Source organism: Eleginops maclovinus, chromosome 11 (genome assembly GCF_036324505.1).
Source record: "Eleginops maclovinus isolate JMC-PN-2008 ecotype Puerto Natales chromosome 11, JC_Emac_rtc_rv5, whole genome shotgun sequence".
Classification (NCBI taxonomy): Eukaryota; Metazoa; Chordata; class Actinopteri; order Perciformes; family Eleginopidae; genus Eleginops; species Eleginops maclovinus.
This window is the reverse complement of record NC_086359.1, coordinates 24,788,598-24,816,516: the sequence shown is the minus strand read 5'-3', so window position 1 is coordinate 24,816,516 and position 27,919 is coordinate 24,788,598. Positions and strand designations below refer to the sequence as shown.

Sequence of the window (27,919 nt, the reverse complement as noted above, 5' to 3'; positions counted from 1 at the left end):
CTCTGGTCTTGCCCATTGTGGAGAGGTTGGAATCTGACTTGGTTGATTCAGTGGATAGGTGTCTTTTATCCAGGTAACGAGTTGACATCAGGAGTACATTCTTAAATCAAGAGGACTTATTTAACCGGTCCGTGGGGGCCAGAATTCTTGTTGGTTGCAAGGGGATCAAATACTTATTTCCCCCAATTAAATGCAAATCAATCTATATTTTTTTGTTAATGTACATTTCTGATTTTCTTTTAATATTCTGTCCCTCACTGTTAAAATAAACCTACCATAAAAATTACAGACTGTTCATTTCTTTGTAAGTGGGTTAAATAACTAAATTGGCAGGGGATCAAATTAATTTCCTCCACTGTGCATGTCAGGAAAATAAATGCTGTTAATAACCAAATAAATGCAGGAGTCTGTATACATGTAAATATAATATGATATATACAAGAACAGAATGTGAAATTAATCAGAATCTCTCCGTGAGACACTGCGGGTGCAGCAGCCTGTCTCTGAAGGAGCTGCACAGTGCGGACCGGGTGTCCTGGAGGGAGTGGGATACATTGTCCAGCAGGGAGGACAGCTTGGCTGCCATTCTCCTGTCTCCCACCACCTCCACAGTGTCCAGAGGACTCCCCAGGACAGAGCTGGCCTTTAGTTTGTTCAGTCTCTTCCTGCAGCAGGCCACACCATAAAAGGGACCTCTGCAGCAGGTAAATGACGGCATCATCCACCCCGATGTCAGGCTGGTAGGCGAACTGCACCGGGTCCATCGATGTTCTCACAAGGGGCCAAAGGTGTCCAAGGACCAGCCTCTCAAGGTTCTTCATCACCTGCGATGTTAGCGCCACTGGCCGGTAGCTGTTGAAGTCTTTGGGGTGAGGGTTCTTTGGCACAGGTACCACACAGGACGTCTTCCACAGGTTGTGGGGGGAGAAGTTACAGGGGCTGGTGTGAAAAATGTCTGGGGGCTGATGGTTGGGGGCTGGGTGGAGGTGTGAGAGGTTACAGGGCCATTTCCAGGCAGTGGAAAATATTGTACAGTACAATTAAATTAAAAACCATTTGCAGTGATTTGCAGTGGTTTAGATAAATAAATTGTAAGATGACAACAGATGAATAGATGCACTTTACAGAGCTCAGGTGTTTAATAGTCTTATGGCCTGAGGAATGAATATGTCTCTGAGTCTGGTGGTTTCAGTCCTGATGCAGACGGCAGCAGACAGAACAGTTTGTTGCTGGGGTGATGGGGGTCTTTGATAATCCTGTGGGCTTTCTTCCTGAGCCGCTGGGAGTAGAGGTCCTCCATGGATGGCAGCTCCGAACAAACTAATTTAAATTAGAATCTGCAAAATATGTATGTTGTGACCATCTAGTCTTTTCTTAATTTAAGATAGTCATCTCATCTGCTCTTCCTGGGTAACCTAATTGATCAATAAGCAAGCTGTTTAGAGGCACGCTGACAAAATCTAAAATGTTTAGAAGGGTATATCCCTTAAGTACTCAACAGATTGGACAGGAATTCTCGAGCAGATCAAAAACACATCAGGAAATACTACAAAGCCTGTGTTGTTCCACTGCTGAATGTTAATACAGTGGTGGAAGAAGAACTCTTAAACTTTTACTTAAAAGTAAAATACCAAAGTGTAGGTGTATATATGTGTTGATCTTATTGTTTATCATTAATCTATCCATTCTTCTATATCTGCAAAGTAATTACCAATAACCAAGTAAAGTACAAGTCTCTCAAAATTGAGATGTTCTTAACACACTGAGTTAATATTATCATTATGATGTATGTTTAGGCCTAAAAATACCATACGTTTACCTAACATTACACTGTAAAACGTTAAAGTAATCTCCAAACACTAGAATATAACGTCGCTTGTCATTGGTGGAATCCAACTGTCCATCAGAAGGAGGGTCCAGTCAGGTGCAGCATTACATTACGGGGTGGATGTTTTCAATGTGTACAGTATGCTGCAAAACTGTTGATAATTTCACGGCTGAAGCTTTAAAGAAGATTTGACACTAGCCATTCGTTTACTACAGTGCCGCTGACAGGTATGTAGCCTACTGTTAAACCATAGTTATACATTTCTGTAACAAATGTTATCAGTTATCACGCGCACAAACACCCAGGAAACAAGTTAAACTGATTCCATCCAGAGTGTAGCCAGCGGGTCGGCACCGGGCTTTGCTGATGTACCCGCTGCGTCCAGGGACCTCTGTACCGGGACAGGGCATTCAGGGGAAGTTCTGTCAGGGATGTTGTTAGCAAGTAGGCTACAGGCCAGTCTGGGTATGAGCACTTTGCAAACCGGGGGAGGGGAGGAATAGCTCAGTGGAGAATGTTCTCCCACCTCGAGGAAACGAAAGTGATTTCTCTAACATTATATGACTTAACAAATGTGTGTTTCTGCAGGAATCAACGCGTCAATGTGTTTCTTCTGTGGCTTTAGATTTACACCCGTCTCTGTCGCCAACAGTCAAATTCATCATCTACTGAAGTGCTGCGTTTCTGTACCACTGTCAAAGTACGCAGCATTACACAGACAACTTCCGGTTTACATTAAAAACAATAAAGTATTGAATTAAGTTAAAGGTGGAAACAATAGACTTTTCTAAGCACATATTTCATGCCAGTGCTAAATATTTCCCTCTAAAAATGTACTGTAATAACTAATACAGTGTGTAACAATGTTATACAAAGACAGTAATAACGGCCAGGATGGACTCTCATTTGGCTTTTAGCTGTCGCAAATGTGCTCTACTGAAGTATCATCCACGGACACCAGGTACAAGCTTTTCTCCCAACGTCATAGGTATCCTGGTCTGGGCAGTAACATGTTCCTGTATGCAGCCTGAACAGATGCAACAGAGGCTTCGGAGATCATCAAATTCACCACAGAATCAATTCATACGCTCATCCGATGAATCACAATGAACACATCACATGTTTCCTGTATGGGTTATTGGTCATTACTGTGAATACAGAGGTGGGGGAAGTACTCAGATCTTGTACTTGAATAAAACTAGAAGTACCAGAGTGTATGAATACTCTATTACAAGTAGTCCTGCACTTAAAAGGTTAATCAAGTAAAAGTAGAAAAGTAATAGCATCAAAATATACTTAAAGTACCAACATTTAAAGTAGTAATTTCAGAATAATATATATATATATATATATATATATATATATATATATATATATATATATATTATAATTATTGATGCATTAAAGTGCATTAAATTGATTATGTTTCACATCAATAATCCAAATATTCAAAGTAACTAAAGGTATTAAATAAATGTAGTGGAGTAAAAGTACACCAGTTATCTCTATAGTTGGGTTCAAAGTAGCAGCAATTAAAATACTTGAGTAAAGTCGTCTATCTCATATTTGTGCTTGAGTACAGTACTTGAGGAAAGACACTAGTTACTTTACAAAAGTGATGAAATAAATCTCCGATGCTTTAAGAGTAAACGTTTTTATTTTGGTAACAACTTGCTTGAGCTTCCGGTTTGCTCGTGTGTTTGTGAGGTACTTAACACAGCTGTGTTTCGTACAACCAGTGCTGAACTGTTATGATGTGTCAATAAGTTAAAAAGGTGGACGGCATCAATGATGAGAGGGCCCCCCCGGCACCTGAGCAGGATATCAGAGGTATGTTCAGACATTAAGGGGGGGTTCATGAAAGAGAACTTGTGCTCTCATTGATTTTCCGTTTTAAACCCGGTCTCACCCTCTCGGTCTGTGAGAAATATTATGATCGCTGCTTGTGGACATGATGTCCGCCTGCTGCCTCCCCCTCTGTAACTGTTGGTTTCCCCCGCCATTTCATTGATAAGCGACATTATACAGCCTACCATACACGGTTGACACTTTTACTTTGTAGCTTAAATATGCTGCACTGCTGTTTGAAAATAAATGGCAAAGCAACTGTTTCTCAGTGAGGTGGTGTGACTTGCCCCCCCCCCCCCCCCCCCTCTTCCTATCCGCATCAAACCTGCGTTATGTGTAAACGAACAGTTGCAAAAACACAAACCAGTATTGTGTTTAGTCCGTGAGTGTAGAGAGCAGTTGTGGAAGAAGCTTCCCCTGTTTCGGAAACCATTGCATGTTAAAACCGTGACACGTCCAGTTAGCGAGGTGTAGAGCTAGCAGGCTAACTAGCTACTTTTATTCCTAGTAACAGTGCGAGGAAATGGAGCCACTGCTCAGACAGCACTGTCCACAGATGCACGAGCCGGGGCAGAACATCCCCAGTTTCATTAATCACTGTGTATGTTAGGAGACATTTCGACGGCATTGTCCTCGCAGAGTTTGACAGGAGTGAAATATGCCCACTACTGTACTTTGGGCTTCTCCTCCAAACCAAAGCAAGATGGACTCTCATTCGGCGTGTCTGTCTTGTCAGAGCTCATATCGACATTTTGCACGGAAATAGAAACATGTGCTTGGACGTAGAATATCAGTATGTAGGAATTAACCGTGATGTATTCGCGAACACAACATATATGTGCTATTATTGTGCGTAAGAAGCTCACACCAGCAGCTCTGCACTTCACCCCCAAACACTCCGGCCGAGCATCAGCAGTTCACCTGAGACACGTTAAAGCCCCAAACCGTGCTGCTTCATTACCCTGTGTCATGTAGAAGTATATTAGTGATCGCAGGGTTTGGCCTACATGTTTTGGTTTTGACCACAGGGGCGGATCGCGAGGAAGCGATCAGAAATGAGATCAGACAAAATGTCCCGCTGTATTCCGAAACTGATGATGTCTTGTGCTAAGCAGGATCAATTGTGCATACATTTCTTTTGCAGAGTTGACGGTGTAACGCATGACTGAGAGCGGTGTCTTGTATTTTATAGGTCATCATCATTGCATGACAAAGGCTGTGGCAGATTCATCATCATCACTCATACAGCATTTCCATAGTTTTTTCTTCAGTAAGTATCCTTGTTTTCCACTCAACATTCATACATACATGCACTGGCATCTAGTCTGGATGATGTCCAGAAGAACACATTGAGTCATTCATTCATTGACAGCTACTTTCATTTGTGTGTTAGACATCCTGAACAAGTGCAACCATGTTGAGAAATACAAACCAATTGAGGAGCATATATACAGACAGGATTGATGACCAAATCACAGTTTTTCCACTAATCTGTAGTGTGCAGAACCACAACATGTGACCCCAACTGGATAAGAACATACCGTTATGGGATGCTTTTTTTTCAACTATCTTATTTTGTTGGAGAGACCTTAAGTTTCAAACAGTGCAATTTTACTTTTCTTCACTTAGTTGCATTTTGACAGTATTATGCTTAATAACTCAAAATGAAAGACTTGAGGGTGCAAGGATCAAAGGATCTCCCCATACAGCAATTTATCATTGTAGCCCCTGTAATATTTAGGAAGAGAATCATTATTCATTTTACCTTTACCTCTGAAATTTGCTGACAGCATCTTTGAAATGACTTTACATAACCATATTGACTTGATCGAATTCAGCATTGATAGAGTGTTCGGCTAATTGACCACTGTCTGTTGTGACTTTGTTCCTATTATCTTTCTCACAATAAACACATGCCAAGAAAAGCTTTAACAAACAAGTCCATTAAATAATCTTCTTCACTTCACTACGAAGAAGCGTGTGTTTTTGTCAGATTCAAATAATTAGTTGTTTGACGTGTCCTTCCCTTTTATAGTCACTTAACATTGTTTAACAAAGAATCCTATCATCCATGGCAGTTACATTGCTTTTTGTTTAAAGTCTCAGTATAGGTGTATAGGTATCATGACGCCACATTGAAACTCCACCAGCTCCAGTCTCAATGTAGTTCAGTAATCTATTACTCCTTCATAGCAGTGAATAAACATGCCATTGTGGATGTAGTGAAAGGTCACAGTTTCTCTGAATATCCTGACTCTTAGGGGATGACCTTAATATAAAGCCTCTTTGAGCATTAGGAAAAGCGCTATATACATCTTATGTATTATTATTAAGTGATACATTTGTCATGTATCAATGTAAGCTGATATCTTAGAAAGCCTTTTTAGTTTGCCCAGTGTAAAAGCAACATTATTTTTCAACACATTTGAAATACCAATTCACTGTGCATTGTTTGTAGGTCTTATGGTTGTTATTGGTTTTAGGTGCGGTAGTACCATGAAGGGTGGAGGAAGGGGTAAGGAGCCACCTGTTGCAGGGGAGGTCGCTGGCAAGCGCCCCAAACGCAAATGTCTGCAGTGGCACCCACTTCTCTCCAAAAAGGCTCTGGATTTCTCTGAGGAGGAAGAAGAAGAGGATGAAGAAGAGCTGGAGAAGGTAAGGGTGTAATGGCATGACAGTTCATTTTATCACCTTGGTCCACAAATTCAGTTTCTCATGCTGACGAGACCGAAAACAGAAGACAGCCTCCAACTGATTGGTTGTGAATGTGTTCCCAGCAGCCGGTGCTGTGTGGCCAGCAGCAGGGGTCGCAGGTGCAGTGTGGAAGCAAAACAGAGGAAGTGGAGGAGGACTCCAATGAACAGCGGGCTCGGCGGCCAATGAATGCCTTCCTTCTTTTCTGCAAACGCCATCGTTCCCTGGTGCGGCAGGAACACCCCCGCTTGGATAACCGCGGGGCCACCAAGATCCTGGCTGACTGGTGGGCTGTTCTGGAGCCCAAAGAGAAGCAAAAATACACCGACATGGCCAAGGAGGTAACCGTGATTCTGACTCTTGCACGTTGTACTATCCTTTTTTCCCCCCACTCTCTTAGAGTAGCGCATGACAGTGTGGAACATGATTCTACATTTCTTTTAAAAGACTGGTGCAGCTTAGCTGGTGGATTGGCTTTATACGTGTTTACAAGTTAAACATAGCTTTAAACTAAGGAGCAGCTTGATATCATATAAATGCAAAAACAAAGCTCATGGCAAGAGGAAAAAGTCATTCTGCACCAATGTCTGTTTTTTTGAGAGAGAAACCTATGTTGCACAGGTAAGCAGGAACCTTTGATTTGATTGACCAACTGCAAAAATCTGCTGGTACATGCAAGAGAAAGTCATTACAATTTCAAAACGGCTTTGTTTTTGACAAGTTGCTCGTTATGGTCTTAATTTGTTCTGATCAGAAGTTTTAGAAGATCATATCAGGTTAATGCCTCAGAAACATATTTCATGGCATTAAAATGTCCAAAGCATTAGTTTTGATTCATACATTTTTCAAGTTATGATTGTTACAAATCAGTTTTGTTCTTTCAGTACAAGGATGCCTTTATGAAGGCAAACCCGGGCTACAAGTGGTGTCCCGCCACCAGCAAGCCAGTGAAGAGCCCCTCTGGTCCCCCAGTCAGCAACCCCCGCAAAAAAGTTTGGTCCTTCTCTTCCAACTCAACCAAGGACTCCCCCACTGCCAAAAAAGTGCCCAAAACTGATAGCATGCCACAGTTAAACTTTGCCATGGCAGGTGTGTATGATAAAATATTGTTTGTTCAGTGACCAAGTGACAACCTTTTGTATGGTTCAAACACTTCTGTTGTTCTTTCAGACCCTACGAAGATGGGAGGCCTAAGCATGCTGCTGTTAGCGGGGGAACATGCCCTCACAAACAGAGAGGTAGGCCCCCCATGGGTGCATCCTTAAAATGCTCTGAAGTCAGACCAATTACTGATGCTATTTTATCTGTACATGTGTATGTACTGTCTTTTTATTTGAATGAGTGACTAACCCCAGTATTGTGTTCCACTGCAGATCCCTTCCAGCACTAAACCCAGGTCACCTGATGCAGCCAGTGAAGGGAACTCCTTTCCAGGGGACGAGGAACAGGTGTGTTCTGAGGACGTGTGTCTCTTCCGCCTACACTCTGTTGAGCTTACACCTGACTGATGGGATCTGACTACACAGAGAACTGTGTAAAGCAAAAAACTAAATGTAGTAAAAACTGCAGCATATACACACCATCAGCACAGTACCTAGTCCTGCACATGTTGGGTGCAGTTACTAAGTATATATTCACATGCCCTGTACTCAAGTAGAATTTAAGCCTAAGCTGTGTATGTTTCTATTTCAAGAGTGATTTATGTTGCAACTTTTTAGTAAATGCAAAAAAAAAAGAGGGATCCGAGCACGTTAGTTACAATCAAATAATATAATATAATTTATTCTGAAAGGAGCCAGTCTTCATAATGACTGATTTAGCTTTTGGTCGTCTCCAATGAAAGGATTCTAACAACAACATTTGTTATAAAAAACAGCAATTGTACCTGTAGTACATTTTTTCCGTTTTCCCAGTATGTGAATATGAGCTGATCCACTTCAACCCTGCTTTGCTGTTTGATGACCAACAGAATTTCTGCTCCCCCTGTTTTAATCTCCAGATGTTGTCTGGGACAGTACCGAGCAGAGTGCCTGACAGTACTGGGGGCAGTGCCCCCCCCCAACTGACAGAGGTGAGACTGAAATACAATTCATGAATGATATACCATTTTTTTTCCTAAAAGCTTTCTATAGTTACATATACCTACCTATAGTTTATGAGATATGACGTTGATAACAGTAAAAACAACTTCTTGATCTGGATCAGTGTGTGCTCCTTCAGTCACTGCAAAAATAAGATTGATAATAATCACATATTACTGCATAGTGTAACAAAAATCATCTCGATCTACTCAATAAATGCTGAGGAAAAGATCTTAAAAGCTGTAGTGCCGCCTTTAGGCCAAAATGTTACTATTTCAAACAGGAGCTTAAACCAACAGAGGCACAGTTTACTGCACTAAATAAGTATATATTAAGATTATAGATGCATTTTACCAGCAGAATGTTTCTTTCATCTTCACAGGATATTTAATTTACACTGGTTAATTCCATTCATAACTTGACATTCATTCATTTTTCTGCCTTCTCAGCTCATCTCTGTAGAATTATTTTATTTTATTTTACCACACAATTTAAACATCTTATTGCCTTGCTTTAAATAATGTTGTGTTGTGATTTATTTTTATGGTTTTAATTCCATTTCCCTCCCTATTTGAACATATTTCTCCTGTTAATATGTGTCTGTGATCATGTCTCCTAACTGTTGCCTGTAATTATCACCTCCATCGTCTCACATGTGATGGTGTTCATAGCTGGAACATTAATGATGATGGTTATCCAGGAGGCTAATGTGAGCCTCAGTTAGGCCCGCTAACCCAAAGTGAGCCAGACAAGTTGAAGTAGCTTTTAAGTAGAGGCCCAACATGTATTTGTTCCTACTGTTGTACCAGTAATCGTAGCGCCGTTTGTTGATGAAAGTAAATATTGCTAAATAATAATAGTGGTCTCATAAGTCTCCCTTATGTGTGTCCTCAGTCGTCGGTCTCTGTGGCTCCTGAAGGAAAGCCCTGCCCACAGTCTGCTCTGTTCCAGCTCGCTGAGGTAAGGTCTGCACACAGTTCATGTTAGGAAACGCTTTGCAGCCTTTTGAAATAACTGGGAGGATGTTCAACTAGGAGAGCATAGGATTTAACTGATGGTACTGTCACATCAGTATTCTATCAGGACAGAGAATAAAAGATTTAAAACGTGATAAATATAAACAAGGTGACTTGTTTATAAGTGTGACATCTTTATCTGGAAAACCGTCTGTATTTGCAGAAAGCAGACAAGGACTTTTCGTCATTTTAAGCCTTATTTATGACCTTTGATCCCTTTCATACATGTTTCCTTTTACCATATACTCAACAGCACATGATGATATAGTTCAAAATGAAACTGTTAAAATCATAATGAATTGTTTCACAGTAGGTCACATATAAGTACATACAGATCTGGAACAAATTAAAAGACCACTGCACCATTATCAGTTTCTCTAGAGTTAAAACATTATTATTTTTATTTTTTTGTATTCTATAAACTACTGACAACATTTCTCTGTATTGGAATTCAACAAACACTGGAATAGTTGCCATACGTGTAGAGATAAAGATTAAAGAATTTCAATCTCTTAATTTCTTCCGGAGCTGTTTACACTGTATAGAAAAAAAACAAGATTTATTTAGGGCACACTTAAAAACAAGTTAATTTTTTATATCACAAATAGCAGGAATAAAGAATTCAGTCATGATTGAAAAAGATAGAAAAAGATTACACAATGCAATCAGCAGACATTTTGGATCCATTCAGAAATAAAATATAGCATTTAAATGTAGAGATGTATAATTGGTAGCATAGACTGTTTTAAGGTAATGTTTCTGTGTTAACATTGAGTTATTCTGTTTGCTAAGATGTGCTTAGCCTCTGAAGCTGGACAGATGGACACAGTGGAGTCTCCGCCTGATGACGGCTCCTCCACAGCCGCTCCTCAGCTAACTGCTGTCAAAGCAGAGGTCAAGGAGGAGAGTGATGACGCTCCTCCCTCCTCTCAGACATCACTTTTACCTTTGCTCTCCTCTGTTACCTCTACCTCCACTGACGCCATTCCCCCACAATGCAGCAGCCAAAATGCACGTGTCAAAACCAAGAGCAAGAAAAAAGAGACTGCCAAGTCAACTGACAATGTTGAGATCCCCTCCCCAGCAAAGAAAATCCTCAAGAAGTGTAACCATGCAGTGTCAAACGTGGACAGTGTCTTCAGTACGATTGAGGCCGTGGCCAAAGGGGTCTGGAAGGGCACGGAGGGGAAACCCAAGAAGAAGATCCAGGGCAGTCCTAGTGCTGGTAACTCGGCTGTGCTCAAAAAGAAGAATAAGCCCAAAGTCAAGACCGGGGTTCAGCAAAAAGAGGAGGAGATGGAGGAAGAGAGCGGGCCGTGTGGGCAGAACACTCCTGAGGTAGAAATGAAGGAAGAGATGACCAACGTCAGTCCCAAAGGAGACGCTGGAGAAGATAGTTTAGGTAGCACGGAGCTTCAGAGCAGTATGGAAGAAGCTCCGCTCTCCCCCTGCAGCCCCTCGCCTTCTAAGTTAAGAGAGGAAGACAAGGGGAAAGAGAGGTCAGGTGAAGGGAACTGCGACTCCAACGCGGAGCTCCACGGCTCCAGGAAATCTGAGCGGAGCTGCAAAGGAGCCTTGTACAAGACGCTGGTTTCTGAAGGAATGCTGACTTCACTGAGAGCTAACATAGACCGAGGTATCCATTTCAATTCAACACACCAATGATTACATATGAGGCTTCATCCACAGCTAATGTTACCAGGCTGGGTTTGTCAGGTAGTTAATGAATATTTATCAGTAATTATAATACGTTTATTTAGTATAGCACCTTTCACAGAAGTAAAATTCACAAAGTCCTTCACAAGAAAAAATGTAAAAATAAGACCACAGAAACCTGAAGACCATAAAAACATGTGCCAGAAGTTAAGGTTAACATAAAAACAAAACACAGGCAACAAAGAGTCCCAAAAGGAACGAACAAAAGAACATATCACATCACACATATCTCAAAGAGACCCATTCAAAAAGGTGGGTCATCAATTGGTTTTTAAAAGTTTCTACAGTGGCCGCAGAGTGAATGTCTGTAAGGCAAGAGTTGCATAGTTTCTTGAGCCACAACTAAAAAGGTCACCTTTAGTTTTCAACCGAGAGCTAGGGACAGCCAGTAGACCCTCATCGAAAGACCTAAGTGACCTACTGCCGATCTAGGGATGGAGAAGGCCATTAAGTAGTACCTTAAAATGAATTGATAACCGGATGGGAAGCCATTGTAAAAGTCTTAAAATCGGTGTTATGCGAGTCTTCCTGCTGGACCTGGTTAACGGCCCTGTAGCAGCATTCTGGACCATTTGTAGATGGTTCATAGATGAGACATTATTTCAAGCTCCACTTGATCTATTCCTGTTTGCCTGAATGGTTGTATTTACATCCTCAGGTAAACGTGGTGCTTTACGTGCTTCTGATCATGATGCCAACTGGAGTGATGACAGCTGGCCGGTTTCTCACACGGGACCTAACAATCCCAAAAAGCTGAAAAAGTCCAAGTCCAAAGATGAGAGCTGTCAGGGGTGAGACACTTCTCCTTCTATATCTGTTGTCCCTTTCTGGGTAGCATACACTACAAGCATTTTAACCTGTACTGGGAATCTTTCTCTCTTTTCTACACTAGTCAGTAATCATAGAAGCTGCTCACACTGCTGTATTGAGCTGTTTTCATACAGGGTTTTTTCTTTCAAGTTTTTAAACATACATTCCTAGGTCTGGTTCTCCTGATTGTGGCTCTATGGGCACTATGGGTCTTAATAACCTGGCAGTCACTCCCTCTATTATAGAAATGTGAAAAAGTTGTGACTCCAGCAAAACAATGCATTTTAGGGTAGTGAGAGGTTTCTAAATAAACTCCAAGATCACAGAATTATTGAGGAGCTAGTCTCTGATTGACCCAGAGTAAACCCATACAGCAGCTTCTGGATCAGCTTTTGAATCGGGCTGCTTAAGGGTCAACTTCTGGGTCAACCAGCCAGCTAACAGAAAGCAGTAATAACTTTAACCTTCTTTTGATTCATGTTGCTTGCCCTTGTATCGCGCTATTCTGCTGAAGTGGCTTTTTTTCCATTTTCTAAAGCCTGTGCAAAGTTATTATGGCCCTTAGTCAAAGCTGTTCAAACGTCCTGTACATTTTTGGGATATGTGCAGGTCAGTGATCCAGACCTGTCCGTCACCTGAATGTCTGGATTATTCCAATTACTATTAAATCCCCAACAACTTTCTGCTCCTTCAGCAATATCAGTCCCACCAGTTGAAGACACTTTGCATTATAACATTTGTATCAGTTTTACTGAGAAAAAAAGATACTGCTAAACCTGATGGTCAAATTAAAAACAGATTATTATCACCGACATCCAGGCAATTAATGTGATGAAGGAAAAACATTAATAATGTCATGTTTATATTAAACATGTGTTTAACAGTTACCTTGCATTCAGAAAGCGCCCTTTGGGTAGTTTGTGTAAACGGCCTAGTTACCATTAAATATTGTATTGATACAATAGTGATAATAATATTGAATAAAATAATGAATCAACCCGCTGGTGATGAATGGTTTTCCTCCTCCAGGTCTGTGTACACAATATCAGCTCCTGTAATTTACCAAATGCACTCATAACATCTGTCCTGATCAAATCAGGCTTTCTGCTCCTCTGTCTTGATTCTTTTTCTACTTTAATTCATAATTTCTTCAGTCAATATATAGTAACCAACACAAACTATGCTCCACACATTCTGTAGTAGTTCTCCGGAGCGCGTTTAGTGAGGAGGAAAGTGGTCTGATCCTCTGTCTGTTTGCCCTGCAGGACTACACCAAGATACTGCTTTGTTTTCATTGTTAGGCTATTGATTAAATGCTCAGTTGTGTAAGCTCTAAACTTTGCTTGTCAGCCTGGGGAAACTGGAGGAGGAGTTTGAGAGGAAGTTTAACAGCCTGCCACAGTATAGCCCCATGACGTTTGATAAGAAGGGGACTACTGTTGCTAAGAAGAAGAAGACTGACAGCCCCAGCGTCCAAGAGGAATTTTCTAAGGCTGGCAAAGGTAAAAACAACACCCAGAAATCTCCACGTGACAAAAACAATTGATGTTGTTTAATATCCTTCCATCTCATCCGTGTCCCAGTCTGCTCTGAGACTCATGGTTTTCCCACTGACAGTGTTTCCAGCGCCTTTTCTCTTTGTTCAAGCAAAAACATTTCAACCACATAAAATAACATAGCATTTCCATGCTCTTTTTTTTCTTTGCTTTTCTTTTTTGTTATATCAGGATCATCTCCATCTCAGAAAAAGACTTCATTCCACAAGATTGTTAGGAAGCACAAACACAAAAAGGAGAAGCCAGGTGCAGTCGACAAAGGTGAACTAGAATGTGAATGTTTGAGCATAATGACGAAGGAATATTTGTTTCATAGGTATATTGCCAATTCCTATTGCTGTTGCTTATTCTTACATTTATTACAAAAATGTCTTCTTTATTTCTTAAAAATATCCTTTGGGAAAAAAAACGACTTACATTTCAGAATGTACCTTTTTTAAAGCCCCTGAAAATTCCTTAATTTGCATTAAACAAGGCTGTAACCAATCTGTAATTGATGTTATACACTCGCCTGATTAAACCTGCCCTCTTCATGCAATACGTGCAGAGGTGGAATCATTGAATTGTCCCTTGACCTTTTCTCCACCACAGGGGCACCGAGTGATTCCATCATGCTGGATTCAGCTGCAAAAGCCAAATCATGTGCCCCCGTTGCCATAATGTGCCCGGATGTCCAGGGTTCCAATAGTATTGAGATGCTAGTTGGTAGCCAGAAGAGGAAGGCAAGAAAGACCAAGATCACACACTTGGTGCGCACAGCTGATGGCAGTGTGTCTCCTGCTGAGGGTGAGTGATGATTGATTGATCAGTGTTTGATTATGGGTCTGTCTCGTGTCTAAAGAGTCCAAAGTTTGATCACCACTGTATGTTAAAAAGCATTTTAGTGCTTTGAAACATCATGAAAACACAATTGACACAATTAAACATGAACAGTGCATGGTCACTACTGTAATGTTTGACGAGTGAATACAAAGCAGCATGCTCTACCTACTGTTCAGACAGCAAGCATGTCAGAAATGTGTTTCACTTCTCAAGCAACAGGTAAGAACCGAGACACCTCGCAGACTTAATAGCCTAGAAACATGGAGCGTTGTAAAAATAGCCGCTACATTAAGTAAGATACTTTGTGGGGATAACACGTTTGATAAAGAGGACTGGTTTCTGGAACTGTTGGATGGCACATGGCTGTACAGAAGCTACGGTAGAAACCAGTGGGATTTTTTGGATTATTGAATGCTAAATGGACATTTTCTTCTGGGCATTATCCATAACTGCACCAACATCTGTGTTGCCGCAGTTATGGATGATGCCCAGAAGAAGACAGTCAATCCCACAGCAAAGTCTGTGGAGGAGTTACTTACTTCCTTACTCCTCTTCGTCCCCTATGGGACATAAGGCTTCAATGAGCTCTCTCCATTGCATTCGGTCCCTGGCAGCATGTTGGGCCTCTCCCCATGACAGGTTCATCTTTCTAGCTCTTGTGTCACAGTTCTGCGCCAGGGGGTTTTGGGCCTCCCAGGTTTTCTTTTACCTGGTGGTGTCCATCTTAAGGCCACTTTTGTAATGTGGTCCTGCTTCATCCTCAACACATGTCCCAGCCATCTCAGGCGTCTGTGCGTAATCTCCTTGGTGATGCTCCTGCTTCTTGTTTTTTTGTACAGTTCATTATTGGAGGTCTTATTAGGCCAAAGGATCTGGCATAGTCGTCGGAGGCATCCATTATGGAACACTTCCATTCTCCTCATGTCTGTTTGGACAACTCACCAGCTCTCAGAACCGTACAGCAGAACATACTTTACATTGCTGTTATATAGGAGCATCTTCGTTTTAAGGCTGTATTGTTTTGATCTCCAGATGGGACGGAGTTGGGAGAAGGCACCCTCAGCCTTTCCCAGCCTTGCTTTGATGTCTTTTGATGCCCCGTTGTCCTTACTGATAAGACTGCCCAGAAAGGTGAAATCTTCCACAAACTCAAGTGGTTTCTCATTAACAAGGATGGATGCTGTGGGGATGGAATTGACACACATCACTTGTGTTTTGGAGGTGTTGATACTGAGCCCAACTTGTCTGGCAAAGTTGTTCAGCCTATCAGTTTTAGCCTGCATGTTGTACTGGTTGGTTGATAGGAAGGCAAGATCGCCAGCGAAGTCAAGATCTTCCAGCTGGGAGAACAGAGTCCACTGGATGCCTCTTGGATGTCTGTCTGCTGTGGTGTTGGTTGTAATCCAGTCTATGGCGACCAGGAAGAGTATAGGGGAGGTGATGCACCCCTGTCTCACTCCAGACTGCACTGAGAACCCCTCTGTGAGGTAATTTCCCATGATGACACTACACTCAAAATGTTCATAGAATGTTTTTATGATTGAGATGATCTTTGATGGTATTCCATTAGGGATGCACCGATACATCGGTGAGACATCGGCATCGGCCGATGTTAGTCCTATTTACCACCATCGGCACATCGGTAAAATAAGGTGAGATCGCCGATGTTTATGTTTTGCTACGTGACCGGGAGAAGTCGCATTAGCGTCGTTGTTTTTAAATCTGACGGACCAAATCTGAAGTCAGGGCATAATTTTAAAGGATTAGAACAGTGACTGTAGGTCTGCCGTAACTTTAAAGTCATTCGGGGGGGCGTCTCATCTCCTCTGAGGAGCTGCTGCTGCACGCTGCGCATGCTGCAGGACTTCGGCCCCGTGTACCGGGTGTCAGGAGGATCGGTAAATTAAATCCATTCTTCAGTGTTCTTGGGAGGCCGTCGTATATATTTGTGACTTTGTTATACTTGCTGCTACTCCCGTTAACTTCCAGAAACGTACTATGGCTCGCTCAACCTCTCTCTCGCGCTTACACATGCACACGCGTATCCCCCACTCTCTCTCTTAAAGGGATAGGCTGCCTTAGTCTGCATTGTGCTACCATTACAGGTTACATAGTAAAACATCGGCCATCGGTATCGGCAACATTTTTATTCTTAACATCGGTATTGGCATCGGCCGACATTTTGCAATCGGTGCATCCCATATTCCATAGGAGTGCAGTATCTTCCAGAGGGTGTTTCGGTGGACACTGTCGAAGGCCTTCCTGAAGTCCACAAAGTTGATGTAGAGGGGTGAGTTCCATTCCAAGCACTGCTCTATGATGTGACGCAGAGCAAAGATCTGGTCCATACATCCTCTTCCCTTCCTGAAGCCTGCTTGCTCCTGTTTTATCCTGGTGTTATTGGCTGTCTCCATCCGGTTGAGAAGGACTCTGCAGAACACCTTGCTTGGAATAGACAGAAGGGTGATTCTACGCCAGTTGTCGCAGTTCTTAATGTTGCCTTTCTTGGGGACTTTGACAATAAGACCTTTGGACCAGTCTTCAGGGATGGTGTCACTGTTCCAAATGTTTTGGAATAGGTCCTTCAGCACTCGTGTTGGTGTTGGAATGTCGGCCTTGAGTATCTCAGAATGGATAGCGTCTATGCCACATGCGTTGCCACTCTTCAGGGTTTGGATGGCAGCTTTAACCTCAGCAGGGACAGGGGGGTTGGTGTTGATTTCCAGGGTATCCTCTGTTGTTGTGATATTGGCTGGTTGCTGTGGCTCAGGGAGGTTGAGTACTTCCTGGAAGTGTTGGACCCATCTGGCTGCTTGTTCTCTCTCTGATGTACAGATGTTGTCATTCTTGTCCCTAACATGAGTAGTTTGGTTTGTACATTTGCCACACAGTCGCTTTGTGATTTTGTACACTATGCCCAGGTTTCAATAGGCTGCAGCTTTCTCGGCTTCACTTGCTAGGTGTTCAACAAAGACCCTTTTGTCTCTCCTAGCACTCCTCTTCACCTCTCTGTCCTTGTTTTTGTAGGACATCTTGGCTTTCTCAAGGAGTCATTGGGACTTGGTGTTCAGCATCTTTGCCTTCAGCTGCTTCCTCTCTTCAATATTCTGCCAGGTGTTGGCTGATATCCATTCTTTGGCCCCTTTCTGTTTGAAGCCCAGGAGCTTTTGTGCTGTTTCAGAGTATATGGTCTTGATAGCATTCCATTTGCTGTTTATGGTGGGTTCTTCTTCCATTTCAGAGGAAGCCTCTGACGTGCTGAAGCGGTTTCTCAGTTCCAACACAAACTCCTTGTTTTTCTTTGGATACTGGAGTTTAACAATGTCCAGTTTCTTCTGCCGGTGGCCTTGTGGGATTGACTTCTTCAACTTGAGTTTAATGGTGGCAGCGATTAGGTAGTGGTCGCTATGGGCATCTGCACCCCGGTAAGCTCTAACATCTTGCAGTGACCTGCGCCATTTACCATTAATGATAATGTGGTCGATTTGGTTGATGGTCCTACCATCAGGTGACTGCCATGTGAGCTTATGGATATTCTTGTGTGGGAAGATGGTACCGCCGATGACCGGGTTGTTGTTCATGCAGAAATCAACAAGGCGCTCACCCCTGTTGTTTCTTTCACCACATCCATGCCTGCCCATTGCCCTCTCGTCGTTGGAATTGTCTGTTCCCACTTTGGCATTCATGTCGCCAGTTAGGAGAAGAACATTGTGTTGGGTTACCTTTGAAACCGCCATTTGTAGTTGTTCATACCAGTCTTCTTTGACTTCCTCCTCAGCCTCGTTGGTTGGTGCATAGCACTGTAAGATGGTGAGTTTACGGAACTTTGAGTTGAGGCGTACTCGGATCAGCCTTTCACTTACTGGTTCCCAATCCAGCAAGGTTTTGGCGTTCTCCTTGGAGATTAAGATGGCTACACCATGTGTGTGGGTGTTCTCGTGGCCAGAATGGAGGATGACAGACCCATCATGCAGGGCTTGACGACCAGAGCTGGTCCAGTGACTCTCACTTATCCCCAGGATGTCCAGGTGGTACCTTTTCATCTCACTGAGGACTTGTGCTGTCTTGGTGGTCTCAAACATGGTTCGGACGTTCCATGCTCCAATGTGGATCTTGGTTTTAGGCCCTAGTAGACCCTCTTTCGCGCTCCTGACTTCCTTTCGGATTTCATCAGAAGTGGTCATACTGCCACCCAAAGAGTTTGGGTGGCCAGGGTGTTCTATGGGCCTGATGTCAATAGGATTTCTCATTTTAGTTTCTGTAACAGTAGGTTTTTTTGGCGGGGTGGCATTGTTAGCGCCACGCCCAACCCCCAACTTGGAGGACCAAGTGCTTCCTTTCGTCTCACTCCTCCCCCAAGACCAATCTGGTATGGTTGAACATGCCAGGAGCCATAGGCTCCCTCCAGCATAGCTCACAGGATCATAGAAGCACGCAAGCCTCTCCACCACGACAAGGTCACAGCACGGGGAGAGGCTGTGGAGGAGTAGCTGCATCAATTCAGGGCTGTAACTTGAAGAAAGTAAAGTATCCGTACTTTCAAAACAACGAACAACTGGCACTCAACAACTTATTTTTCATTTTTAAGTTGTCACCATGCCTTGGACAATATGGACTACATGAACTACCTGGATAACCTAGCAAATATGAAAGTCATCATTTTAAAGCTGCCCTCCTAACTCAGGTAAAGGTGGAGGGCACTGGCTTTTGATTTCCAGAAAATAACCAGGATAAGTTTAAACAAATACACCTAGAGGTTGCTAGCACACTCAGGCTCTTGGCTTCATGCCCTTCTCGACCTTTAAAGATGTTAAGTGTAACTTATGACATCAGACAACGGCCAGGCCTGCTCAGTACCAACAGAGAGCCACGCACAGCTATGCAACAACGGAATCAAGCCTAAATAGAGGACCTATTGCAAAAAGGAAATCCAGTGGATTTTTAACCCTCATGCTGGATCTCATTTTGTTGGTGTAAGAGAAAGACAATTCAAATAAGTGAAAAGGGTACAAAGTATGTCCTACATGAACACCCAATAGATTGTGAGCGCCTGGAGACTCTACTGTAAGTTGTTAACCCTCCAGCACTGCTGTTAAAGCAAAGCTTCCTCCAGGACTGAGCAGGAAGGATGATGGAAGCGGACTAAGTACATGGCAGATGTGTTGAAAGAGGTTGTTGTTTGAGTAATTTCCCAGCCTTAAGAACCTAAAGTGGAGCAGAATCTAGAGAAAAGTCCCCCAAAGCTCTTGGATTCTGGAAAGGCTTGATCGAACTAAATCAGAAACTAAAGGACTGGTTCGTTGATTACTGGTTAAGACAAAGTCCAGTACTTTGGAGATGGCTTTAGAGAAGCTTTGCCTCAAATGATGAATAGATAAACAAGTGTTGTGTATGGTATATTACAGGCTTCTAGGCTGCAAAGACATTTTCAGGACTGTCTGAATCCAATGTGAAGGTGTGGAGGCGGATCGCTGCCCCACAGTCACATCCAAAATGTCCTTGTGAAAAGCTCTCATCACATGTTACTGTACTGTTTATTTATTTATTTATTATTATTATTAGTTTGTTCAGGTTGGAATTTGGCTCCTACTATACAGTACATGCTGTATTTTGAGCAATCATAAATTCTCCTGCCTTTATTAAGGACCAGATATAAGAGCCAATTAAAATCATTTTTATATTTAAGAAAAAAATGATGTTGGCATCACATTTAACATTGGTATTGAATATCGTTTTAATCAATCTTAGGAACTACATGTTGTTATTTACGACAGGCCATAGAGCCAGTAGGATTATAATCGTAAGAAGTCTGGAGGTTTGTATTGCAAAAAGTTGTTGATTGCCATTATATTTTGTTCTTGAACTTCTGAGCCCTTTATAGGCTGTATTTTTTTAGAACAAAATGTATAAAGGAGTGCTTACTAGCTAGAGACACAATCTGGAAAATTAAGCCACAGGTTTAGTTGACATTACTTAGAATTGTGTTTCCATCAACACATGAATGAAACCTTAGTGATGAATATATGTGATATCATACTTCTTGATGTTTGGGATGTAACTGAAAGAACTCTATCAACCACTCTATGAATGAGTCAAATAACTAGATACTTTGAAGATGTATTTTGACAAGCATGGCAGGCAGTAGAGTATTTTCTCGTCAAATGATGATTTTAAATGCAGAATCATTGTACACACCTACTGTATATACAAATAAATAATCAACATTTTTAAAAGTGTCCTTTACAAGTGTGTTCTTTTTGTATGTTTATACAGAAGACAAAATGTGGGACCAGAACCAGGAAGAGGATAAGAAGCCATTACCCCAACAGAATTTATGCAATGAGAAGGGGTGCTACAGTAATCCCAGAGCACAGGAGGCACAGAGGAGCGTTGCAGCACCAGAGCTACCCGCTTTCTTCAGCCTGGCAGCCCTCGCTGAGGTAGCAGCGATGGAAAACGTTCACAGGTAGACACACATTTGGACTTCTTTTTCACACTGTGGAATGTTCTAGAAAGATGTACTTTTATTAATCCCCGTGGGGAAATTCGAGAATTCTGCATTTGACCCATCCTAGTGTTAGGGGCAGTGGGCTGCCATATGTACGGCGAACATATCCGACAGCCAATAGTGTGATTTTATCTAATCTCTCTGTGTGAGCCCATAATGTCACCCAACTGAAAATGTTATAGGCTGTAGAAATACTACCGTAATTTCCGGACTATAAGCCGCTACTTTTTTCCCACGCTTTGAACCTCGCGGCTTATACAATGACGCGGCTAATTCATGGATTTTTCCCGCTTTCGCAAGCTTCATGCCGCCAAAATGGGATTTTGAAAAAAAATAGACAAAAAACTGAGCACCGTCACATAATGTGACGTAAATCGAGCATGCTCAAACTTCCCATCATTCTGATTACGGTAGTCATTTTGTCACCCTCATCATGGCAAAGACACGGAGAAATGCATATGATGCAGCTTTCAAGTTGAAGGCGATCGATCTGGCAGTTGGAAAAGGAAATAGAGCTGCTGCACGGGAGCTTGGCCTTAATGAGTCGATGATAAGACGTTGGAAACAGCAGCGTGAGGAACTAACTCAGTGCAAAAAGACAACAAAAGCTTTCAGAGGGAAGAAAAGCAGATGGCCCGAACTAGAAAATGAGCTCGAAGGCTGGATCAACACACAGAGAGCAGACGGCCGAGATGTTTCAACTGTGCAGATCCGACTGAAAGCCAAAACAATTGCCACCGCAATGAAGTTTGAGGATTTTAGAGGTGGACCATCGTGGTGTCTAAGATTTATGAGACGTAAAGGCCTGTCCATCAGGGTACCAACGAGTCTATGTCAGCACCTCCCTCCCGACTACGAGGAAAAAGTTTCAAACTTCCGCAAATTCACTGATGCAAAGAAAGCGGAGCATTCCATCAGCCCGCACAACATCATAAATATGGATGAGGTTCCTCTGACGTTTGACCTGCCTCTCACTCGGACTGTCAACTAGAAAGGCGAATCATCAGTCACGCTGAAAACAACTGGGCATGAAAAAATGCACTTCACCTGTGTTCTGAGCTGCACGGCATCGGGAGAAAAGCTTCCACCGATGTTAATTTTTAAACGCATGACGATGCCAAAAGAAAAGTTCTCGAGAGGAATTGTTGTGAAAGTCAACAAGAAAGGATGGATGACGGAAGGCCTAATGCATGAATGATACGGAGTGTTACGGCAAGCGACCGGGAGGATTCTTTCACAAGAACAAGGCTTTGCTCGTGTTGGACAGCATGAGGGCCCACATAACAGATTCTGTGAAAGAAGCCATCAGAGGACAAACTCAATTCCAGCTGTGATTCCTGGGGGCACAACAAAGTATTTGCAGCCACTCGACATCAGTATAAATCGTGCATTTAAGGTGGCGCTCCGTGTTCAGTGGGAGGCTTGGATGACAAGTGGGGAGAAATCCTTCACTAAAACGGGCCGAATGCGAAGAGCAACTTATGGTCAAGTCTGCCAGTGGGTCCTGACAGCGTGGAGCATTATCAAAAAATCCACTATCATCAACTGGTTTCGAAAGGCTGGACTGCTGCGTGTTGAAGAGGGCAGCATGAGCCGGGGAATTTGCCTCTGGATGAAAGTGACGAGAGCGACCATGAAGACGATCCAACATCGGATGAAGCAATTCTGAGGCTATTCAACTCCGACACCGAAGGAGATGACTTCAGTGGTTTCAGTGCACAGGAGGAGGAAGATAGACCAATGACTTTCTTGGTAGGCTACTGTTTACTGCTATTCTTTTTATTTTTGTTACAAGCCGTGTTTCGTTAAAGCCCATTTATTTTTGTTCCAAGCCGTGTTTCGTTAAAGCCTGTGTAAAGCTCATTTGTTTCAATGTACCAGTAGGCACCTGCGGCTTATAGACATGTGCGGCTTATTTATGTACAAAATACATATTTTTTAAAAATTCACTGGGTGCAGCTTATATTCAGGTGCGCTTAATAGTCCGGAAATTACGGTAAGTGAAAATACTTTGCTGATGGTTGGCAAAGGTTTTTCTGTTCATCACATAATGTAGTTCATTTTGCGGATTGTCTTTACTGTAGGTGACTGTTATTATCTACCGAAATGCCTCTGCCCCCGATGTCATGTCCCATGTAATCCTTTACATTAGACCTGATGCAGGACACTACTCATAGGAACATATTTGTTGTGTAATTTAAGAGAAGTTGTCCCAGACACAAATGTGTTCATACTGACTCACCATGTGCAGATATTCTGAACTTAATGATCTTGAAGTTTGGGATAAAATACTCAAAAAGTAAAAAAACAAACCCAATCCTCATCATCCTTTATTCGGACACACTGCACTTGAACTCCGCAGGTACAGCACCTTTAAGAAAAGTGTCGTAAATTTCCCCAATGTGTGAACAAACCCTTCAGTCTCCCTTTTTGACCTTTTCAGAGGCCAGAGAGGCTTGGCTGAGAACCAGAAGAAAGAGCTTACCCAGACTCCAGTCCTGATCTCCTGCGCCGACCAGTGAAGCTTTCTGCTGTGAGGAGAAGCCCCAACACGGCTCTGGCAGTGGAGCTCTAACTTCCTCAGTGGTAACCCTACACTGCAGGGAAACTTAATGAGGGAAGCTTTGGACAAACTCCACCTTACCCTTGTGTTGAATTTGCTTGAGCTTGGGTTTTAGTGGGTAAAAAGCACTCTCCTACTCCCTGTTCCTCGCTATCTCAGTGTTTTCCCAGAATGCCTTCCTTTGGCTTGAGGGAGGGTGCCTTTCTGAACGTCTCTCACCCCCTTAGATACTCTGTTTGGCCCTGTGGAGGAACCAAGCTGTCCCCCAGTGCATGGCTTCCCTTATAGAGATGGTTGTCATGGGTTTGTTGTAGACCGTTTGGTCCAATAGAGGCTCTTTTTAAGGTCAAGTATTGCGATTAAAAAATTGCATTTTATTAGGTAGGGCAAAAAACCCAACACTGCATTCCTTTTATAGACAAACACAGCTTTCTGTCACCTTTTTACCTCACACATGCCTACTGAAGAGTTCCCTCCACCTCTGGTAGAATACCTCTGTATTTGAACAGTTCTTATCCCTCCCATTCCTTCCAGCTTCAACCCAAAATGACTGTAACCAGGGTAAATGATCACGGTGGATCAACTTTTATTACCAACTACTTGCTTAGTGTTTTCCTGTGGTTCATTTATCTGGTGTACTCAAACTACGAAGAAATCATGGTTGAGTATTTGATATGTAAGTTATGATGCTACTGTAAAACAGTATGTGGTAGCTATGATTAATCATGTTAGACTGAATGTGTAAGAGTAGACCTGTGTTAACCTTTGCATCTGAACTAGAGCTGACTACAGCTGAGGGTATTGTTTGTCCTGCTTATCCTTTAGTCGTAGGTTCGCAGTGTCCCTTTCAGGCTTGTGAGACAGTAGCTCAGCTTCAAAACTTCTTCTTGTGATAGGGGGGTTGTGTGAAAGTGATCCAAATATAGCCTTAACCCCTCCCACCTAGACCCTCCCACCCAGACCTAGAACCAGCTTTCTGCTCAGTGCCGTTGCAGTCCTGAAGTCAGTGTAAACATTTTTCTTTTAATATTTCCTTTTTTTTAATTGAATAGTTAAAAGCAGTTTTGTCAATAGATAGTTTGCGTAGCAATTACAAAAGGTTAATTCCTCGTGTGTATGGAGTTGTAGCTGAAGTTTGGGTTGCTCTTGAAAGGGTTAATCATGCCTTGTCTCCAGCAGTTGCAGTGTTCTTCAAACGTAGCCTCTTGATAGTGTCTTCTGTGTCTTCAGGACCTGGCTAAAGCCAGCCATAAACTCCAACATAAACCTTCACCAGTTTGCTAGTTATATGGAATATTTGGTTCATGCATTTATTTTGGACTACATGTCCAATATAATGAGCTATTTGGAAAAAAACACAATACAGAAAAGACATGTTCTACTTTTTAATGATTCTTAGTAGAAAAGTATATAGTAAAAAAAAAATCTGACCGAACTATGCTATGTTCCTTAAAGAGCGAATGGAGACAAGGCATTTGATAACAGTTTCCCCTTTCTCTCTCCTATCAGCCTTTTGAGATTTCTTTGCCAAGTAATGGTCTACTGAGAGGTCCAATGTAATCAATGTTTTGATTTTTAGAAGTATTTATATGCAACTCATGTGTTTATTTTTGGGTTTGTTTTGTTATTGTTTGGCCAAAGTCATTCCATTTCCACGCCTCTGTCTTGGCCATACTTTGGTTTACAGTTAATCAGCTGTCGTAGTGAGGAGGATGAGGAAGAATGCAGTTCCGCTGCTGGAACGTTGTCTTCGCAAGGTTGCTGCCACATGGAGGGCAACTGCCCAGCAATACTCCTCACCTTCTGAACTCCAGCTTTTTGTTCCTCTGCGTAGACCAATACTTAATCTATCACATTTTAGATCCACATTTATGATTTTTATAGCGCTTTGTTTTCTATTTAATTGTTCTTCTGTTAAAGTGTGTGCATTTATAATGCTCTTTGGAATAGGTCCTCTTTGTGCTTTTTCCTCTGAGGTGAAGTTTACTGGATTAAGAATGTTGTCAAAAAGATCAAGTTCATAGACTATGAATGCATCTATGCTTACATGCTAAGCAAACAGGCACTGAGATAAAATGCACAGTCTCCAGACAATGAGTGTGTCCTTTCTCCTCTGGAGGTGTGTATCTGACTGCGACTGCATCACCATTTCTTGGATATGGTTTAAGGTTGTGTTCAAGGTACTGTCAGAATCTTAATGACAGGCAGACAATTAATAAATGAATGGGTCTTCAAGAACTAATGCATCTTAAATAGAGCATGTTTGCTATATCAACACATTGTTACATGGTAATAACGTTCTGTAGGCCCTTGTGTGCAAATAGTACAGTACATGCAACAAATCTATAATTCCTCACTAAATTTTTCCTAATAACCTAACAAACTAACTGCAAATATTTTCCAGTTTAAGCTGAAGGAAATCACTTCCTGCTTTAAAATAATCTTAAAAATTAAATGGTATATCTATTTTTTCAGATATTAGAAAAAAGTTACATTAAGGATGATTGCATCCAAGCAGTAAACTGTATAGTTCTTCCACTGGTGGACATCAGTGTAATTCTTTGCAAAGACAAAGAAATTGTCTTCCCCCAAGAAAGAGATATATTTGCTTTTAGCAAGTGAGTTTAGTAACATTTGCCAAAGAAAAGGGAAATGTAAATTCAATGGAAATCCTGTCTTAATTAAGAAAGCTGGCATAGCAGTTGCGCTGCATTTCCTATGTGTTTAAATCTTCAGGTAACAATATCAGCACAACTCATCCTGTGTATCTAACGGGACATTGGTGGTGTTTGAGTGCAACAAAAGGGCACTACTCAATGCCTCTTTTAATACACAGTACTTGCACCTTATGACCCAAACCAAAACGATGGTCTTTAAAGAAAAAAAAAAATTCTCACCCACTCTATGTAAATTATACATTTTAAATATATGCGACAGTCCAGTCAATAACAAATTCATACATCTACCAAACAGCCATAATACTGTCATTTACCATCCTCTCACTTTTTCTATCCAGAAAACTTATTCGATAAAGTTGAAAATCCTATATTAGTTACCTAAATGACTACAATACCCTTTTGTGCTAGTACTGTCTACTTGAATGTAATCATTTTGTACCTGTATTTTTCTAATTCAGTCTTGATTGTACTGTATGTATGCTATATTGGTATACTGTTCCTTAGGTGCATAGTTCCACAACTAACAGTTCTCATGACAGGATAGCTGCTGTGCTGCGAACTCATTGGAAATGTATGGAGGTGTTTAAGTCCAAAGGACTTACTGTACCATGTGAGCATCGATGAGACGGACAACTGAGAGATTCTTTGAGAGTGGTGGGACAAAAGCTTTCCCTGCTTTGCTACTTTGTTTTTCCTTTGCAGTAAAAGTGAAAGCTTGATCAGGACAGTTTATTAAACAAGGACGCTCCTGCAATCACATAGAACGATTGAATGCTTGAGTTACAACTTATTTATTTCTGTTCCTTTTTATAGGTTTAGGTGAATAAAAATCAATGAAATATACAACTGAATATGCATCTATTTATACATAAACATGTATAAGCTTATCTACCCTTTACTGGAATGTAGATCATGGCTTCCTTTTAACCTTTGTTTTTTGAGTAGAAGAGGTTTTGCCAGATCTTTGTAAATCTCTTTCCACTGATTTGTACAACATGTGCTTGATCTAATTTATGCTACTGGTAATTATCATTGCCGATGAGTTGTTTCTTCTTAATTGTTACAGCCCAGTAGTTAAATGCAGCCTTGCCTTACTGGAACCCCAGCTTAGTGAGGGATCCCTCAGCCACCCTCCCTACCCACAACTCCTATGTCATTACACTGTTTGCTGATGCAACTATTATTCCTTTTACACTTTCTGCTGACGCAACTATTACTTGTTGAACACCTATTAAAATAACATCTGTTGCATCTGTGTGAAAATGTTGTTAATGCTGCTCATTAAGTAAAGATGTGCACCTCAACTGAACTCATTCCTCACAGGGCTTTGTTGTAGTGGACATTGAGGCTTTGAATCGTAGAACATAATAGATAATCCACAACACACTCAAACTCTAATTTATATGAGAATATGGAACTTCTATATATTTATCCCTGTGGTATTTTTGATGTCACCGGTGTAAAACCCAAAAAGTCAGAAGGATTGTGGCCCCTTTTTTCATACCGTATATATTCAGTAGTTCCATATTCACTGCCGTGTTTTTTTTTAGTGTTTTGTTTTATATAGAGCAAAAATATCTACTCTGTGTATAAGGCTGTATACTAAGGTAATGTCAGGTAGATGTGTGTCCTGCTTTGGATCTTATTACAAGTAAAAATATTGGAACATGTTCGAAGAGCTTTTGTTATGCTTTATATTTAAATTATGACCGTAAGTGTTTACAGTGCATTTCATATAGCCTACATTAATATTATGGTCATATGGGTCAGACGCTACCGGGAAGCCCACGTGACACTTT

At 41.7% G+C, this 27,919-nt stretch overlaps 1 protein-coding gene across 8 annotated transcripts; it reads left to right on the top strand.

Annotated features, from left to right (window-relative positions):
- Positions 1–1,986: 1,986 nt before the first annotated feature.
- Positions 1,987–27,371, top strand: LOC134871865 (HMG box transcription factor BBX). Of its 8 annotated transcripts, XM_063894842.1 has the most exons (17): positions 2,030–2,055; positions 3,596–3,658; positions 4,869–4,946; positions 6,160–6,331; positions 6,454–6,711; positions 7,255–7,459; positions 7,541–7,608; positions 7,744–7,818; positions 8,370–8,441; positions 9,346–9,411; positions 10,260–11,103; positions 11,842–11,974; positions 13,344–13,495; positions 13,721–13,810; positions 14,141–14,335; positions 20,645–20,837; positions 23,323–27,371. In XM_063894842.1, exons 4-17 carry the CDS (start codon positions 6,173–6,175, stop codon positions 23,399–23,401), a joined length of 2,589 nt encoding a protein of 862 aa, XP_063750912.1. In that variant the 5' UTR covers positions 2,030–2,055; positions 3,596–3,658; positions 4,869–4,946; positions 6,160–6,172; the 3' UTR covers positions 23,402–27,371. The 8 variants fall into 8 exon arrangements, with proteins under 8 accessions (XP_063750914.1, XP_063750912.1, XP_063750919.1 ...); XM_063894844.1 differs by lacking the exon at positions 3,596–3,658 and having other exon boundaries at positions 1,987–2,055; XM_063894846.1 differs by lacking the exon at positions 2,030–2,055 and having other exon boundaries at positions 3,207–3,658; positions 6,457–6,711.
- Positions 27,372–27,919: the final 548 nt, after the last annotated feature.